The sequence below is a fragment of the Heliconius melpomene genome, chromosome 14 (genome assembly GCF_056956725.1).
Source record: "Heliconius melpomene rosina isolate 202511_hmr_F chromosome 14, ASM5695672v1, whole genome shotgun sequence".
In the NCBI taxonomy this organism is placed as follows: domain Eukaryota; kingdom Metazoa; phylum Arthropoda; class Insecta; order Lepidoptera; family Nymphalidae; genus Heliconius; species Heliconius melpomene.
In genome coordinates, this window is record NC_140402.1 from 9,024,597 (window position 1) to 9,042,664 (window position 18,068).

Below are 18,068 nucleotides of genomic sequence, written 5' to 3' on the forward strand. Positions count from 1 at the left end.
AATCGCTTCGTGTCTGTCTGAATTTTCTAACTCTTCTTCTTCTAAACCACCCAATGGATTTTGATGCGGTTTTCACCATTAGGTTGAGTATTTCTCAGGGAAGGTTTATATATTGTTTATTATTTGTAAATTCTTATGTAAATTAATATAAATACGATAAATGTGTATAAAATCCTACCCATTGAGACACTTTCGCGCATGCGCTGCTTTAATGGTAAGTACTACATGAAAATAATGTACTGGAGTATTATTCTTCTTAATAAGATCTAAAAAAAAGGCCGCGACGGCATATTCGTATCTTTTATTCTTATAACGTGTAGTGATCATATTTCTGTCTAAAAATAGTAATTTCAATATATTTTTTATTGTGAGGGATATTTTTCCATAATGGTATTAATCCTTATCCTTTAAAATACTTTATTTATTTTCTACGTTAAACGAAGATAAAATTTGCTTTTTACACTATTTCGAAATTGCGAATAGTTTTAGAGAAAAAACGCATTTAATTGTTGACACATCACGTCGTTGACTCACCAGCTGTGCCGACTCAAGTTTTACTTATCCCTTACTCTCAGCATATAAATAAGTATATTAGTTACGCTGGCCATTTCATGTTGATCAAAACTGTCTTTTACTATTTTTCATTTTAATAAGTACTTTAGAAGTTGTTACAATATCAAAAAATCCTTGCTGCGAAACGGCTCGCCACTCGCCATGCGTCCGCCGCGCCCGGTCGTTCAGTGGTGGAATGCTCGCCTGCCACGCGGGCGGCCCGGGTTCGATTCCAACCGGGCAACCACAGAGTGCTTGCTTTTCATCAGGGACAGAAAGAACACCCTCTTCAGCATTAACCACAAGCTCGAAAAAAAAACCCGCCTGTCTCTATAGCAACAAAGATTTAGATGCGTTTGCACGTATTGGATAATTGGAGTTGAATGTATTATTTCAGCGCGATATATTTGGTTTCATATTTTTTGTAGTAGTTATTAGTAGGTGGTATTTGGTTTATAATTTCTTCCGTTTAAAAATAGTCATTTAACTATTTAAAAATAATCATTTAAATATATTTTAATAAGTACTTGAAAAGATTAGTAGCACAGATTTAAAATTACGGTACCTACTAAAAAATCCTTGCTGGGTAAAACAATTGGAAAATCCTTATTAAAACTACGAAAATGCGGGTTGCATTAGGGTTTAATTAATTTTCACATTATCTTAAGTGCTTTGCAAACATACATTATATGATTAATCCAGTAGTAAAAGCGGGCGAAGCCGCAAGATGGTCGCTAGTAGGGATATAAAAGGCGTCCGTGCTTTTGACTCTTACCTAGGTTTTATGAAGACGCCTTGATTTAGGCGACAAGTTTTAAGCTGCACTCCTCCAGCCCTGCATAGCTTCTGCCCAACGATGAGATGGATACAAAAGAAGATCACCAGTTGAACAAGGTTGAATAGGGATATACCCCTATTCCCTTCCCTTTTTTTTAATTACAAAATCCAAATAATGAAAACATTAAAAGAATTAAATATATAATTACAATATAAATGAGGTAACATTCATATTACAGTATCACTGCTCGCCGACCTCGATATGTAAATTTTATATTTACATAAATATATGTAAGATATATAGCAAAATAAAAGGTAATAAATTTACATTTATATCATACATAAAAATAAGATGACTACATAAATAGGTTTATAGTTACAGCTTTCGGTTAGTTCTCGCTACTTTTGATTTGAATACAGGTGTATAGCAACGGATTTTTTTGAAACTTAAAACAAAGCTTAAATTATATTTTTATTGTTTCTACTTAATAGCCTTATGTTTTTTTATAAAAATTAAAAATAATTATAAATATAATATTTTTTACTAGCCCTCAAAATTATAAGGTCTTCTTTTTAGAAAAAGTTTTATTTAAAAAAATAAAGTATACTATATTACATTTAAAAATGTATAAGCTTATTTTTTTATTTTTTTTATTATTAATGTGCGATAGAAGTTATGGGGTATATGAGTTGAATGGTGAGTATTTTTTTTTTACTTGTAGTACAAAAATAAAACATGAAGTAAAAGTTTGATGTGATTGTTTTTTTTTTAAATATTGCCATTGTGCACTTAGTTTCTATAACTGTATTCTATAACTTATCGTAATGCGGGCCCGACTCGCATACCGATGGTTCCGTACCATTTTATTTATTGTATATCAACGGGAAGTACAATTTCAAGTTGACAAACTTAAGTTTGCGGACATTTCTCATCCTATATCTTATAAAACAAAGTCGCTTTTCGTGTCTGTCTGTTGTTTCTAACTCTTCTTCTTCTAAACCACCCAACGGATTCTGAAGCGGTTTTCACCATTAGGTCGAGTATTTTTCGTAGAAGGTTTATATATAGTTTATTATTTGTACATTCTTATGTAAATTAACATAAATACGATAAATGTGTCTAAAGTCCTACCCGTTGAGACACTTTCGCGCATGCGCTGCTTTAATGGTAAGTACTACATGAAAATAATGTACTGAAGTATTGTTCCTCTTAATAAGATCTACAAAAAAGTCCGCGAGAGCATATTCGTATCTTTTAAGAATAACGTGTAGTGATCATATTTCTGTCTAAAAATTGTAATTTCAATATATTTTTTATTGTGAGGGATATTTTTCTATAATGGTATTAATCCTTATCCTTTAAAATACTTTATTAATTTTCTACGTAAACGAAGATAAAATTTGCTATTTACACTTTTTCAAAATTGCGAATAGTTTTAGAGAAAAACGCATTTAATTGTTGACACATCACGCCGTTGACACATCAGCTATGTTTCACTTATCTAAAACGCGCGGCCGCGCGTAGCCAAGTTTTTTTACAAACAAAACTGGCGAGCAGCACCGTGTGTTATTTTACACGAACCATTTGAAGCCACTTTTTACCTATTCGTAACTCAAAAACTATTCCATCTAAAGCTGTCATATTTGGCTCAAATATTTAGACCCCCTACCTGTATACGTGCATAAAATTTCATAAACACAGCTCAAACAGTTATTTAGATAATGACGTCCAAAAATCGTTAATTTTTAGGGGGGTGACTGACCTATAGACCTTAATGTTAACCAAGTTCCAGATGACCTGGAATGGTGAAATTTAGCATCCGGTTAAGTAATTGGGTGTATGTAAAGGAAAAAATCCGAAACTAGTATTTTTTTAACATTTTCTTATAATTTTTCAATAAATAGATTCAATTAGGAACATTTACTTATAGTGTAGCGCCTGCCAACAAAATAAGGGCAATGCATTATTTATATATATTTGCTTTTATTTATGTCACACGTTAGTAAATATTTTATTTGTTTTGTAGACTAACTTCACTATTACTTACGTAAGCCATCTAAAACAACACGATGCTTTCAAGTATATTCTAATATAAGATATGTCTCCATTTGTAGCTGAAAATGACTCTAATTTATGTCCTGAGAAAGCCTGTCGTCATGTGGACTTCAAGGGCTTCACGTAAACATATAAAAATACTAGCGGACGCGCGCAGCTTCGCTAGCTTATTTAGGGGTGAATTCTAATAAACCATAAAACATGTGTTCAATGAAATATTTTTAAGAGTCGAAATTTCAAATTTTATAAAAATCGGTGGCGATTTGAAGATTTTTCCATACAAACTTTCAACCCCTTATTTGCACCTTTAGGGGTTGAATTCTAGAAAACCATGAAACATGTGTTCAATTAAATATTTTTAAGAGTCTGAGTTTCAAATTTTATAAAAATTGGTGCCGATTAAAAAAAATCGATACAAACTTTCAACCCCTTATTTGCACCCTTAGCGGGAGAATTCTAGAAAACTATGAAATACGTATTCAATTAAATACTTTTAAAAATCTAAATTTCAAATTTTATAAAAATCGGTGCCGATTTAAAAAAAAAACCATACAAACTTTCAACCCCTATTTCACCCCTTTAGAGTTAAAATTTTTCAAAATCCTTTCTTAGTGGATGTCCAGATTACGAAAGTAAACGTCTGTCCAAACTTTACGTTTCTACGCACAGCGGTTACGGCTGTGCGCGCGTCTTACCTCAGTCAGTGAGGACAAGTCCTTTTATGTATATAAATAATAAATGGATTAACATCCTTAATTATTATTTATTATAATTTAAACATATGTTTTAGTACTTATTATACTAAGAGTATTTGCATAGTCGATTAACGTATTTGATATTAAATTATTATTACAATATTTAAGTACTAAGTCCTATATAAGATCCTATAAGGGTTCTGTTTTATTGCTTTCGAGGTACAGAACCCTAAAACAGAAAAAAATACACTAAAATATAAATATAAAAAAAATAATTATATTGATAGAAATATATATAAAATTTAATAATAATATACTATCTGTAAGGTCAGTCGTGGCACCGGGGCACAAAGTGTGTCTGTAAAACAGACTGGTTGTGAGTTCGATTCCCAGTCGAGGAATTGAAATATTTATTTAAAATTATATTTCCACCAAGGCAAAGCGCGGCGTAGAGTTCCGCCACTCAACACGCAATGCCTCCAGAATTCGATGGAAAGTGGAGTTACTGAGTGTCTTAACACTAGATTCTCTCTGTCTACTCTGCTGTGTGTGGGATACAGCGTGAAGCTGGTTTTATTTTTAATTTGATATATGCAGCCTACCAGCTATCTTAACAGAAGTAATTATAAAGTAATTATTAACAGTAAAAATTTAAGTAATCGTTAATAAAAAAAATAAGAGAAAAAAAAAGAAAATTAAAAATTACTTAAACAAAATAATAAAAAATAAATAAATCTGCTTTACGATGTATCCCACACATAGCGGGGTAGACAGAGGGAACCTAGTGTTAAGACACTCAGTTCCCCTCTTTCCTTCGAACTCTGGAGGCATTGCGTGTTGAGTTATTCCAACAAAATAATAAAATTAGAAAAAAATAATTATTATTATATCAGATTTCTAAACGCAGCATACATTAATTACTTTCTAATCTGACAACTGTCATTTAATCAACAAAATAAAAACTATAGTCGAGATTCATAGATAAATATAATCTATTTTCATATATAATTAAATATCGTCTTAAGAGTAATAAAACATAATATTATTGATCATAATAAAAAAGTAAATATCTAATTATATTAGATATATTTTATTGTACGAAGGCGCTCATATTTTAATGGATTTTTTGGCCTGGGTTTCATGATTTTACTGGTTTTAGGAACACTTGTGAAAACGGCAGAGAACGAAGTCGACCTTGGGATCATATCAATTCAGATTGGTACCGTCAGCACTTAATCCTAGATAGATAACTATATTGCACTTTACACTAAAGATAACCATACGTCGATTGAACGTGCGAATGTTTAAGTGAGCATATTTTGGATTATGTATATCCTAGGTTTATGAATATGATATTATATCTTAATGTATGTAATTTTGTTGTGTATAAATAAAAAACATTGGAGTTTATTTATATTTTTATTAGAAAAAATAAAAAAAGAACAAAAGGAGGTACTTTTTACTTTATAAAACTTAAACATTTAGGAATCTCTCCGTCAGTTTTATAATTTGAGATATAAACTTTTTAAAATATTTTTTTTTATAAACTATATAATATTAAAAACCTAAATAAATATATTTTTTTATTAATCTTCGTCTCAAAGGCACTTAGGACAGGCGCTGGACTTGTGCTCTCCACAAATGGGATTTTTACAGTTGCCGCACATAGTCTTTGTCATCCTTCTAATGTTTGATGGACAAAAGGCACAATATTTTCTTATCTTTAGCTCAGTTACACCTTCGAGTTCTGTGGGAGGTGGCTTTTACATCAGGGTTTTCAATCTTCAGTTGGATTTCTGCGTTGGTCCATTTTTTTATCTCCTCCACAATGTCATCAATAATAAATGTACTGAAACATTCTAAAGACTCATAAGGGCATTTATTCGTCCGAGTGGGACCCTTTGACGTCCGTATAATATTAGCAGATGATATTCTTCCACTTGTTCTGCCTTTAGTGGCTGTCCAACGATGATCGTTTTGCCTCGAAGAGTTTGACGCTGTGGCATGACAATCGGCATACTTGCCGAAGCACTTTCAGGAGTTTCAGGGTTATTTTCAGACACATCTTCAGTATGCAATGTGTTTACTACTGGTGGACCACTCACCTCATAGTCTACAGCATCACTCTGTACTTCATATTTTAATAAATTGTCTTCAGTTTCACTGTCCGACCCCTGAATCTCTGCATCGTTCGTTTCATGCAACAACCGACTGATTTTTGCATCGTTTATACGATTATATGACTACATGATGTTTTTTTTAGTCGTGAGCTGTAGCAAGTAAAAAAATAAGTACATTTATTCTGAAAAAAGTCTTAATAACACATTTTCCTAAAAATCTAAAAACTAACACTAAAGATAACCATACGTCATTTCGACGTAAGGTAGGTAAATATTGACGAAAGTATTGCACTTACCGGAGGGATACGGGTGTGTCCTGCAAGCTCCGATGGCCAAATGAGTTGACAGGAACGGCCAGTTTAGTGACGCGAAAAACAAACGAGTTATATCAATTTTTCAAAATCGATTACGTCGATTCGACGTAGGTTATCTATCTAGGGTTAATAAACTTATTGTTTATATTTTTTCCAAGACATGTTGAACAATGAGTCGTTCAATAGAATTGCTTGTGGTTGAAACAAGAACTTACACCGAATTGTTAAAATGCCTCCCGATGGGAGCTGTCTCTTCCATGCTCCTCCTTAACATCATTAATAGCTCAAATTTAAAATTACTTCCTTCGAATCCTACACATTTTTTTCCGAACTGTGCCCCATCCCAACTCGATCTTATGATTGTTTCCTCCGTTGACCATGTTATGATCCATGGTCAACTTCCTGCTGACGCCTTTTCCTACCATGATTTAATGTATTTGTCTTATAATGTTCGTCCCCCTAAGCCCAAGCCATCTGTCGTCATGCGACGCAGTTTTAAAAAAATTAATAATGACGAGTTCTTGGTTGATCTCAATGACATCGACTGGAACGTCATTTTTAACACAACAACTATCGATGACAAGTTGGAGATATTTAATTCTATTTTAACTGAGCTCTATGACAAGCACGCTCCTTTTCGGCCAATTAAATTAAAACACTTACCCGCTCCATGGCTTACGCCAGATATTAAGTCACTGATGACTAAAAGAAATGTGGCGAAATCCAAATATAAACATAATCCCACCGATCAGAATCTTTTAAGGTATAAGAGCTTGCGTAACCGATGTACCAGAGTTTGCAGGGACGCGCAACGTAACTATATTGACTTGAGCTTACAAAACTTAAGCCCACGTAAGTTGTGGAAATTTCTGGAATCGCTAGGCATTGGCCGGCAACGTAAGGATTTGAATTGCAATCTAGACGTTGATGCCTTGAATAAACACTTTGCCTCAATAACACCTATGGACAACACAATTAAGGCAAATACATTGAATTATATCAACTCCTTGCCGTCTCCCACAATCGTTCCTTTTAACTTTGCTCCTATAACCCCATCCCAGGTAAGAAACAGTATCCTAGCCATCAAATCTGATGCTTCTTTTTATGATGGCATCAACCGCAAAATGATTATTTTGCCCTTGGAAGTCTTAGCTCCAGTCATTACCCATATTCTAAATTTTTCTATTTCCCATAACACTTTTCCCAGTTTGTGGCGCATTGCCCGCGTTATCCCCATACCCAAAACCAAAGATCCAAAATCCTTCTCTCACTACCGTCCTATCTCCATCCTTCCTTTCTTGTCAAAGGTCTTGGAACGTATTGTTTTTCAGCAACTAAATCAATATCTATTTGACAACCATATATTATCCGAGTTCCAGTCTGGATTCCGTCACGGGCATAGCACAGTCACTACTTTGATTAAAATTTGTGACGATATCAGACTTAGCATGGACAAACAAAATCTTACAGTCATTGCTTTGCTGGACTTTAGCAACGCCTTTAATTCTGTTGATACTGATCTCTTGGTTGCTGTTCTGCGTTCAATAAATATCTCTCCTGAAGCCACTGAGTGGTTCAGAAGCTATTTATGTGATCGGCAACAGTACGTTCAAGCCAATGACAAGTCATCTTCCCTTTGCTCTCTTTCTGCCGGTGTTCCCCAAGGTGGTGTCCTCTCTCCTCTCCTTTTCTCCATTTTTATTAATTCAGTTTCCCAAAATCTATACTCTTCCTTTCATCTATATGCTGACGACCTTCAAATTTACTTAGCCGCCCCGTTTGATGATGTTAGTGAGGCTATTCATAAGCTTAACGAAGATTTGCGGAATGTTAGTAGGTGGAGCAAATCTTTTGGCTTAACTGTCAATCCTGCCAAGTCGCAGGTCAGTATTATTGGTGGCCCTAAGCAACTAAAAAAACTTGACCAGAATAGCCTCCCTGCTATACAGTTTGGCGGCGTCGATTTGAGCCTGAGTCCATCTATTAAGAACCTTGGTATTATTATAGACAATTCCCTATCTTGGTCAGTACAGATAGCTGAGGTTAGCCGTAAATTATTTGCCACTATCGGATCGCTCAAACGATGGAAATATTTCCTACCTATAAAGACCAAAACTGCTCTAGCTCATTCACTACTGTTACCGATTTTAGACTATGCTGATTCGTGTTACCCAGACTTATCTGAGGAACAACTAAATAAACTAGCGGTTACAAAATCTATGTATTCGATTTATCTTCGGTTTACGTAAATTTGATCATGTTTCTGATCATCGTCGTCAGCTTGGATGGCTTTCTATCCGACATCGCCGAAATTTCCGCATGCTGACTCTCCTCTATTCTATCCTGTACAACTCTCTCTCTGCCTCCTACTTAAAAGATCGATTTTGTTTCCTAGGTGCCGATTCACTTCTTCACCTCCACCTTAGATCCCGTTGTGATAATCTCCTTAAATTACCAACTTCCCATACCCTATTTTATTCCAAGTCTTTTACTATGAAATCTGCAATTCTTTGGAATGAACTTCCTACAGAAGTTCGACATTCCAAATCTCTATACAGTTTTAAAAATCGTCTAAAAAAGTACTTATTTAATTTAGTATAATAGTTTATCTTTATTTATTTTTTTTAATATTATGTATATATTTTTGAACACGTTTTATGTATGTATGTATATATGTGTAAGTATATATTATTTTTCAATATTTGTATGTATGTATGTGTAAAGTATATAAACATTAAACACATTTTATGTAAGTTTATTTTATATTATTGACTTAGTTTATTATATATTATATAATAATTAATTATATTTCATAAGATTTGCACTGAGACGTTGTCCCCTTTCTCCTCATTACAATTTTTCCGTAATGTTTCAAAGGTTGTCTGGTGGAGATTGCTGAAAGCAATAAGACCGCCTATGCATACGTGTTTTTCTTTAAATTTTATTTGTGTTGTTCTTTCTATATATTTCTTTTATGTGTGCAATAAAGTATATTCTATTCTATTCTTTGTTTGAGCGTATTGATATACAACAAACTAATAAATTGCGCGAGACTATAGTAGAGTACGTATGTCGTAACTGGAATGATTTAAGTATCTACACTAGCGCTCGAAACGGGAATCCTTACTCTTCTAAAGAAGACATGCTTTGCTTAACTACGTACGGAGCTATTTCCGAAATAAAGGCTGCAGTAGATTTGTACAATATTAAGATAGAAGTGTATTATCACAATGGTGTCCTACTTGGTTTATTGGGCAAAGAGAAATGTCCTATGAAGCGCTTACTCTAAACTATCTTTTAAAAAGAGCAACTCTTGAGTTTCTTGCCGTAGTAGCTTCCTATAGGAAAAATACTTGTAATGGGCAAATTGAATAAAGAATATTTTGATTTTGATTACATTATGAATCTTCCTACTTATAATTTCTGAACAAAAAGTAATGATATCCCATCAAAAACATAAATGTAAAATGAAAGCCAAGTTTTGTAATAAAACGTATGCTTTCAGCGATAAAAGAAGTGAGATGTAAATGTATGCCAAGTTCAATGGTCAGTCCTGAAATTTATTTTTAACAATATAAAATATTTTATAACAACTGAAAATGCCCATTCTTCTTACAACTTGGAGACTTTATCTATGTGTAATATCTGACTTGGCTAGTTTTCAAATGAATTTACATCGATATAAATGAATGTATTCAAATTCTATTCTACTCAGATTCTATTGTAGTAAGTACTTGAAAAGATTAGTAGCACAGATTTAAAATTACGGTACCTACTAAAAAATCCTTGCCGAGTAAAACAATTGGAAAATCCTTATTGAAACTACGAAAATGCGGATTGCATCAGAGTTTAATTAATTTTCACATTATCTTAGGTGCTTTGCAAACATACATTATATGAATAATCCAGTAGTAAAAGCGGGCGAAGCCGCAAGGGGGTCGCTAGTTTTGTATAAAATGAACTAAAATTATAAGTTTGCGCAGCGGTACAGGGGTGTGACTGTAACGCGACGTTTGTGGGTTCGATCCCCACTCGAGGAAGTGAAATATTTATTTAAGTTAATATTTCCATTTATTCGCTCTGGTGTCGAGGCAACGCGCGGTGTTGAGTTCTGCCACTCAACACGTAAAGCCTCCAAAATTACTAGGTTCCCTCTGCCTACTCTGCTGCGTGCGGGATACAGCGTAAAGCTGATTTTTTTTTTTAAGTATCCATAAATTTACACTTCCCGTATTTTTTCAAATATTTATACTGCAAGTTCTCACTTCTTGTTAAATTTTGTAACTGATAGGTCTACGGGAAGTACCCTGTAGGATTTGATTCCCTCGCGAGTTTCGAAATTTTGCGGAAATTTGCCGTTTATGCCAAACAGCTTTTGATTGCATTGGCTCAGAAGATTTATTTTCAAGATTTTTTAAAAGATCTAAGGGAGAGTAGACTTGAGTATTCTACGCGTTTTTGAGAAAAAGGGTCTTGACAGACGGACGAATAGCAAAGTGATCCTATAATGGTTCAATTTTTTTTCAAGGTAAGGAAACCCTAACAAGGATTAAAAGTTTTTACTTCGCCGTATTAATGTATAGGTTTAATATCATTGATTTTAACAGAAATTGAATATGAAAAACTGCCGACTCTATTCGAATTGGAAAACTATGAATTATGTCTTGAACATCCGGAAGCCGTATATTGTGTGGCCAGTATGGAGCTATATGGAAATTCTAGTAATAAAATTTACAATACCATGATACTAAGTATTTATACACAGTCGTAATATACGCGACGGTTGTGGGTTCGATTTCCAATCGACAGATGAGGGTTATATTCCGCCACTACACACGTAGTGTCTCGAAAATTAGGAGGATGTTGGGTAATAGAGTAAATTTCTTCTGTCAACCCTATTAAATGCAAAATAAAAGGTGGAGTTAAAAATAACGAATTGTTTGTAAGGTCGGTCAGATCGTCCGAATTTTAGTGATAACGTTATAAGAAAACATCGATAATATAAAGAAATTACTATTTTATTGATAAATTAATTTGAAATATTTTTTTTACTTAAACTCTATAAATTAATTACAAATAACAATGTGGCTCTTAAATTAAAAGTAACAAGCAAAAGTATTTTCAATACAAAATATTGATGATATTTGTTTGCTTACAAAAATCTATATTTTTCCATTAAACAGTATGGAAGCCACTCGTGACGCAGGGACACAAGCATGCGACTGTAAACGCCACAGGTTGTAGGTTCGATTCCCACCGAAGGAAATGGAATTATTTATTTCTTTATATTTCCTCGCTTTGGTAACGCCACTCAACATGCAATATCTTCAGAATTCTTAATGGGAACGGAGTTTTTTAGCACTAGGTTCGCAGGTTTCCCTCTGCCCTCTGCCGTAGCAAAGTATGCTACGTGTGAGATATAGCGTGAAGCAAAAAAAAGCTTTATCATATTTTATTTATTGCAGGGGTATTCCGAGCACGGATTCAAGCATTTCAATTATTCTACTATCGAACGAGGGATATGTGTTACAAAAACCTGCGAGAAATACATCCATAAGTCTAACTTAGATATAAAAGAAGACCTAGAACACATCCTTGATGGATGCCTTAACGAAATGATGAATACTAAATATGGCTGGAGTACACGCATATACAGGCTGAACTGTGACGAAGCGGGAGAAGAACAACTGGATATCGATCTTTTGGATTATACAGTGGCAATATTATTTGCTATTTTACTTGTTTTTATTGTATGTGGTAGTTACTATGACTTACGATATAACCGTGAAATCAATATTGTAACCAATAGTGCAGGTGAGAGTTATCAAAACTTATATATAAGTCGATAAAATTAGATACTAGAGGCCAGTCGTTGCTCTGCGCCAAGTGCAAATGCAAGTGAGTGATTGTAAACACGACTGGTTGTAGGATCGATCCCAAAAAACTCGAGGAAATGAGATATTTATTTAAGTTAATATTTTTTTCGGCGGAAAGTGGGGAACGGAGTATCTTAACATAAAATTTTCTTGGTTTCCTGGTTTCTCGTCCTGTTTTGCACTTACCTAAAAAAATAGTTATTAAAAGTAGCAAAGATTTTAAATAGAGTGGTTTTTCGAGTCATGAATATAATAGTACTGAATTTTTTTACGATTCTATTAAAAAGAAAAACAGACGAACAGACGGACAAAAAATCTGTACTATGAAACTCTAGATTATTCTTTCGATTCCGTAAATGCGGTAAATGCATAATTGGTAATAAACATTATTTAAATTTTTATGTAAAACTATCAACTAAATATTCAGATAGTAAATCATTTTATATATTACACGTAGTTTTAGCCTTCATGATAATTAAGTATAAAATCTCGGTATTATCTAGACATTTTGTAGAATGAAAGAAAATATAGGGGCTGCTACTGTAAACGCTATAGTCGTATATTCCATTCCCACTCAGGGGAATGAAATATTTAATATTTTTATTTTTTCGCTCTGGTGATGAAGAAAACGTGACTTTCTCTCTGCAACACTCTATGTTTTTAGAATTTGGTAGAATTCTCGAAGGTAAAGTGCTGTGGGAACCGAATGAAAAAAAAAACAAAAGAAAAACACAATTCATTTGTATGTACAAAAGTAAATGAAAATACAATATGATAATTACAATATTTTTATTAACTAAACTTAACTACTAAACTTAAGACTAAAATTAAGTTTATACACGCAATTTTATAAACATTAAATAAGATAACATAAATTAAAATTAAAATTTATGTTATCTTATTATTAAATATATTTAAAAATATTATGCTATAAATATTAATTATTACAACACATAATATTTTTATACATGTGATGATGCATTTTCGGAAAATAATAAAAATAATGTGCTACTGTGTTTTTCTGTGTTCCGCAACACTGAGATGTTGAGTCGTGAGCTGGATGTCGATGAAAGACTTCTTGAATTGAAAGGGCTCTATGGAGTTAGGTAAGTTCGATTGACTCGAGGCACAAGCGTGTGACTGTAAACGCGACAGGTTGTGGGTTCGATTTCCACTTGCGTAACTGAAATAATTACTATTTTTATTTCTGACCTCTGGTGTGGAGGCAAAGCGTGGCGTTGAGTTACGCCACTCAACACACAATGCCTCCAGAATTCGGCGGACACTTTCCGCGTAATATTAAGATACTCTGCTTCCTTTGCCTACAATATAACATGTGAAATATAGCGTGAAGCTGAAAAAAAATTATTCAGCATTTGGTCGGCTCTACACTAGGATGGTTTTGGGTTCGATTCTAACTTCACAAAGCTCCATTAATAGTAGTCATGTTATGTAACTACCAACATCTTTATGTGGTCGAAGAATTGAAGAAACAACCAGTTCTGAGAGCTCAATATTTTTATACTCTATATGTTTCAGGACAATAGGCCATATTCTAGTAGTGTTTGGTCACTCAATATTTACCTTAACTGGATTTGTTAGCGATCCTCATAACTTTGAAAAGGTATGATTTAAAATGTACTGTTATGTCGAAAAATCATAAGACACAATTTTTTTTAAATATAAAAGGAAATAGAGTAGCGTTTTAATTCAAAAGAATAACTCTACTGGAATAAAATAATTTATTTTTTCTCTCTTTTGCATGCATATGAAAGTAAATTTCGATTAATCTTTAGTTCCACGAGTTTAGTTCAGTTGTTCTTTTTCATGAGCGGATTCTTTATGATATACTATTTGCAAATCGCTTCGGAAAAGAAACAAATGTCTTGGAAATATATACCGTTAATACTTCTTCGCAGATGGTGGAAGTAAGTGTTTAATATTTTCTTTCTTTTTTGACTGTAAATGGAAAAGATATGGGTTTCATGTTATATCAGAAGTATATTTTCGTTTCATCGCTCTGGTGACAAAGAACTGCGTCCAGTTTCCACTCAACAAAATTAGTTGAAAAAAGAAATATTTATTATATTTTAAATTTTCCAGATTAACCACCCCATTGGCTTTTGTGATAGCATTTATAGCGACCTGGCTCCGTCACGTCGGGTCCGGGCCGCTGTGGAAGTACTTCGTCACAAACGGTGTCACCGCGCAGTGCAGGGACTACTACTGGGCCCACTTCTTCTATTTCAACAATCTTATACGGGATGACAAATTTTGCGTTCTTCAGACATGGTATGCTTCAAATACAAAATAGTTTTCTGTTAAATATACCTTTGCAAGTCTTAAATTATTTAATGAACATAAAGTTACCACTGGTTCGGAAGAGACCACCGGTGTTTGGTGCTGCCTGTGATTTTAAACACAATGGGGTTCGAGTCGTATTCAAGTTATTAACTAAAAACTATATTGAGATGAACAATTTAGTTTTAAATATAATATATTTCAAATTAGCAAACAGTTCAAGTTTCATCAAAATCGATTTAGTAGTTTTTGAGATATGTGTATCTGTATCCACGAATTTCTACCTAGGTAATAAATAGATATTATGCTTTACTATCTATATTTTCAGGCACCTTGCAGTAGACATACAGTTATTCATCATCGGTCTCATAGTCCACTTCATGATCCGTCGCCGAGGCTGGAAGACTAAATGTGCTACCCTACTCGTGTTACTAGCCATCGGCGTTCTGAGTCCTATTTATCACATTTTACAACATGACATAGAGGGAGTCGCTGTGTATAGTCCTGAGTATGTATTAATTAAAAATATGAAATATTGTCGAAGCTTTGAACTTTGCCGCCAATACCTACGACTCGATTTCGGAAGGTGCGTGAGTGTCCCTTTGGGAGGTCTGTGTGCATCGTCCTTAACAAATGGCGTTTTATTTTGAAACGAATTTGTTTTTATTTATTTTGTTTGAAAAAAAACTTTTTTATTTTTGGGTTTTTTTTATTGTCTTTGGCTTTTATAAAGTATTTAAAACTGTGGTCCCATTCAAAGTGGTGCTGATAAAAACACTCTGTATAATCGAAAATTAAGTTATCTCTTCATACATACATAGTATATGTATATTTTGAAAAACAACCGTCGCATAATATTGTAGGTATTATATTTAATTTACTAAACGAGGAGTAACGAGTGATGCCTCAAACCCACGCTGGGACTCTTAACCATCACATTTAATAAGCAATGTCTCGATTTCGGACGGAAAGTGGAGAAGTGTCTTAACGCTTTCCTTTCATCTGCCCTGATGCATGCGGTAAAAGCCTTGAAGCTGTTTTTTTTAAATTAAAATATCTTTTACAGGGCCTTGCGTACTATGAATGATAGGAATTTACATGAACATCATGTGCTAGTAGAAAACAACCTGCCGTGCTTCATCATCGGTATGGGTAGCGCTTACCTTGGCTACTACTTGAGACAGAGGAAAATAGATCTTCGTAATTTTAAGGTACTATTAATACCCGTGTTTTAAGATATTTTGAATTATGCTAATACTTTAAGCTTGTATACCTGTCCTATAAGTGCGAGTATTATGTATGTGAAACTTTATGTGAATATTATATTTGGATACTTACGTATTAACTACCGCAATACAGGTAATTAAGTGCAGGGTAGGTGGGGTTTTCATAAGAAAACATAATTTATAGTATTATAACATAATAAACTAACCTAATCTGTACTTAATAACCTGTATTGCGAAAAGCACAGAAAACTTTTTGCTGAACCGCTAAGAATTTTTCTGTGATCATGCAGAGGGAAAAGATCTAATCCATATACCCTCTTCCAGATCCAGGCCTCCATTTTTCTCCCATAAATTTTACTACCCATGCTTATCAAATCGATAGCCCTATAGCTTGCGTTCCTATCTGTGAATCTTTGGCTTTAAGTCTAAGCGGAACGCAGCTTTGAGTTCGGCCACTCAACACGCAACGCCTCCAGAATTCGGCGGAATATGGGGAATGGAGGGTCTTAACACTAGGTTCCTAATCCACAACCTGTCGCGCTTACACTCACACGCTGCTCCCCTGCGCCACGATTGGTCCCAATAATATAATGATTTTCTTTATTTACGAGTATGCTTCATTTCTATATTTGGTTCTTCCAGCTCGGCAATATTCTCTGCTGGCTCAACATTGTATTACTGCTCGGTGTTTTCCAAACGTTGGCACTTTGGTTTGAAGACTCTAACACAACAGCCTCTTTGGTTTCTTTAATATTTGCAGCGTCACATAGAGTCGTGATTGGACTTATAATGGGTGTGTGGACTTTGGGGATTATATTGAAGTTTAATGGTAATTGGTTTTTTTATTCACTATCATATTGAAATTTATATTTTTTTACCTCACGGCATAGTCATACATATAAAAAAAAATATTGACTTTCAGGTTTATCCCGAACGTTGCTTGAATGGCGCGGCTTTGAAATAATGTCGAAACTGTCGTACGGTGTGTTCTTACTTAATATTGACGTTTATAATTTTATGATGGCTTCGAGGACTCGTCTGGCACCTGTTTCGTTTCTTAATTTGGTAATATATATTTTTTGTTAAGTAATTTTGCATAGATTAGTCCGAGAATCTACAAATTTTGTTTCGGTAAAAAGGGCAGCACAGAGTTTACTAATGGTGGTGTCAATGACTCGAAAATTGGGCAAAAACCGGAGTATCTTAGCACTAGGTTCCCTCTGTCTGTCTTAGTATGCGAGGAAAATGTTGAACCTGTAAAAACATAAAACCCATTTAGAAGCCATTGAGAGGCAGTTGCAAATAACTTGATTGAACAATGGTTGTCTATACTATTTACATATTTGTAAAGAATTACCATATTTAAAAGTATAACCATAAAATCATTCGACTGTAAAGAGTTCTGAGTTGGATTCTGTCTCGATTTTTGTTCTCTCTGTCCTACTAGGTGCTTGAATCTAAATATTAACAAAAATCTTTTCCCATAGAAAACATAGTTGAGTAGAGTGATAATGGCTTTAAATATCACCAATGCTGAAAATAAAGTACAAAACTAATAAATATACAGAGTGGAAGAGGCAGAGCTTCTTTTATTGAAACTCATATAGGGTAATATATTTCAAACCCACACCTAAGAAATTAATCAAGGTACCTCAACAGTTTGGACATAGGATTTTTTTTTCATTTCACGATTTTTATCCATACCCGTATTTCGTGTGACGCACACATACGTGTGCGACGTTTCCGATTTGACAGGTAAGTGTGTGCGTGCCTATGTTATACTATACAAATGGTGTTTTATTTTAAAACGATAATTTTATTATTTATTTTGTTTGAAAAAATAACTTTTTCATTTTTGAGAATATTTTTTTTTCCGAATTATATTAGGCTTTTATAGAGTAGTTAAAACTGTGGTTTCATTTAAAGTGGTGCTGACAATTCCATCCTGTATAATACGTTAGTTGATAATTTGACATTTTTAAATATGAAATTAAATATGAAACAACCGGTTATACATAAAATTTCTCTATATAGGCTGAAAGATTTCCCTACATTGCCTACAAAATATTTAAAATTAATTTAAAAAAAATTACGAGGCTATCGTGGGGCAGGGTGCGACTGTCGGTCGGTTAGATTCCCACCTGGCGGAAT

The 18,068-nt window shown here is 33.8% G+C and overlaps 1 protein-coding gene and 1 long non-coding RNA gene across 2 annotated transcripts; one reads left to right on the top strand and one right to left on the bottom strand.

Moving 5' to 3' along the window:
* Positions 1-5,486: 5,486 nt before the first annotated feature.
* On the bottom strand, positions 5,487-6,733 carry LOC146532313 (uncharacterized). Its single transcript, XR_014878747.1, has 2 exons — positions 6,497-6,733; positions 5,487-6,350 (listed from the first exon to the last, which is right to left on the bottom strand). It is a non-coding gene; the product is annotated as an uncharacterized LOC146532313 (long non-coding RNA).
* Positions 6,734-13,431: 6,698 nt separating this feature from the next.
* Positions 13,432-17,413, top strand: LOC146532314 (nose resistant to fluoxetine protein 6-like). The gene is made up of 7 exons (XM_085197779.1): positions 13,432-13,496; positions 14,494-14,682; positions 15,020-15,199; positions 15,758-15,902; positions 16,560-16,746; positions 16,840-16,982; positions 17,405-17,413. Exons 1-7 carry the CDS (start codon positions 13,432-13,434, stop codon positions 17,411-17,413), a joined length of 918 nt encoding a protein of 305 aa, XP_085053905.1.
* The last annotated feature ends 655 nt before the right edge of the window (positions 17,414-18,068 follow it).

Bases quoted from the DNA above. Each gene is read 5' to 3' on its own strand.
- LOC146532314 (XM_085197779.1), top strand. From the start codon at position 13,432: ATGTTGAGTCGTGAGCTGGATGTCGATGAAAGACTTCTTGAATTGAAA. The intron at 13,497-14,493 runs GTAAGTTCGATT...TAAATTTTCCAG, and splicing joins AAAGGGCTCTATGGAGTTAG to ATTAACCACCCCATTGGCTT. The intron at 15,200-15,757 runs GTATGTATTAAT...TATCTTTTACAG, and splicing joins GTCGCTGTGTATAGTCCTGA to GGCCTTGCGTACTATGAATG.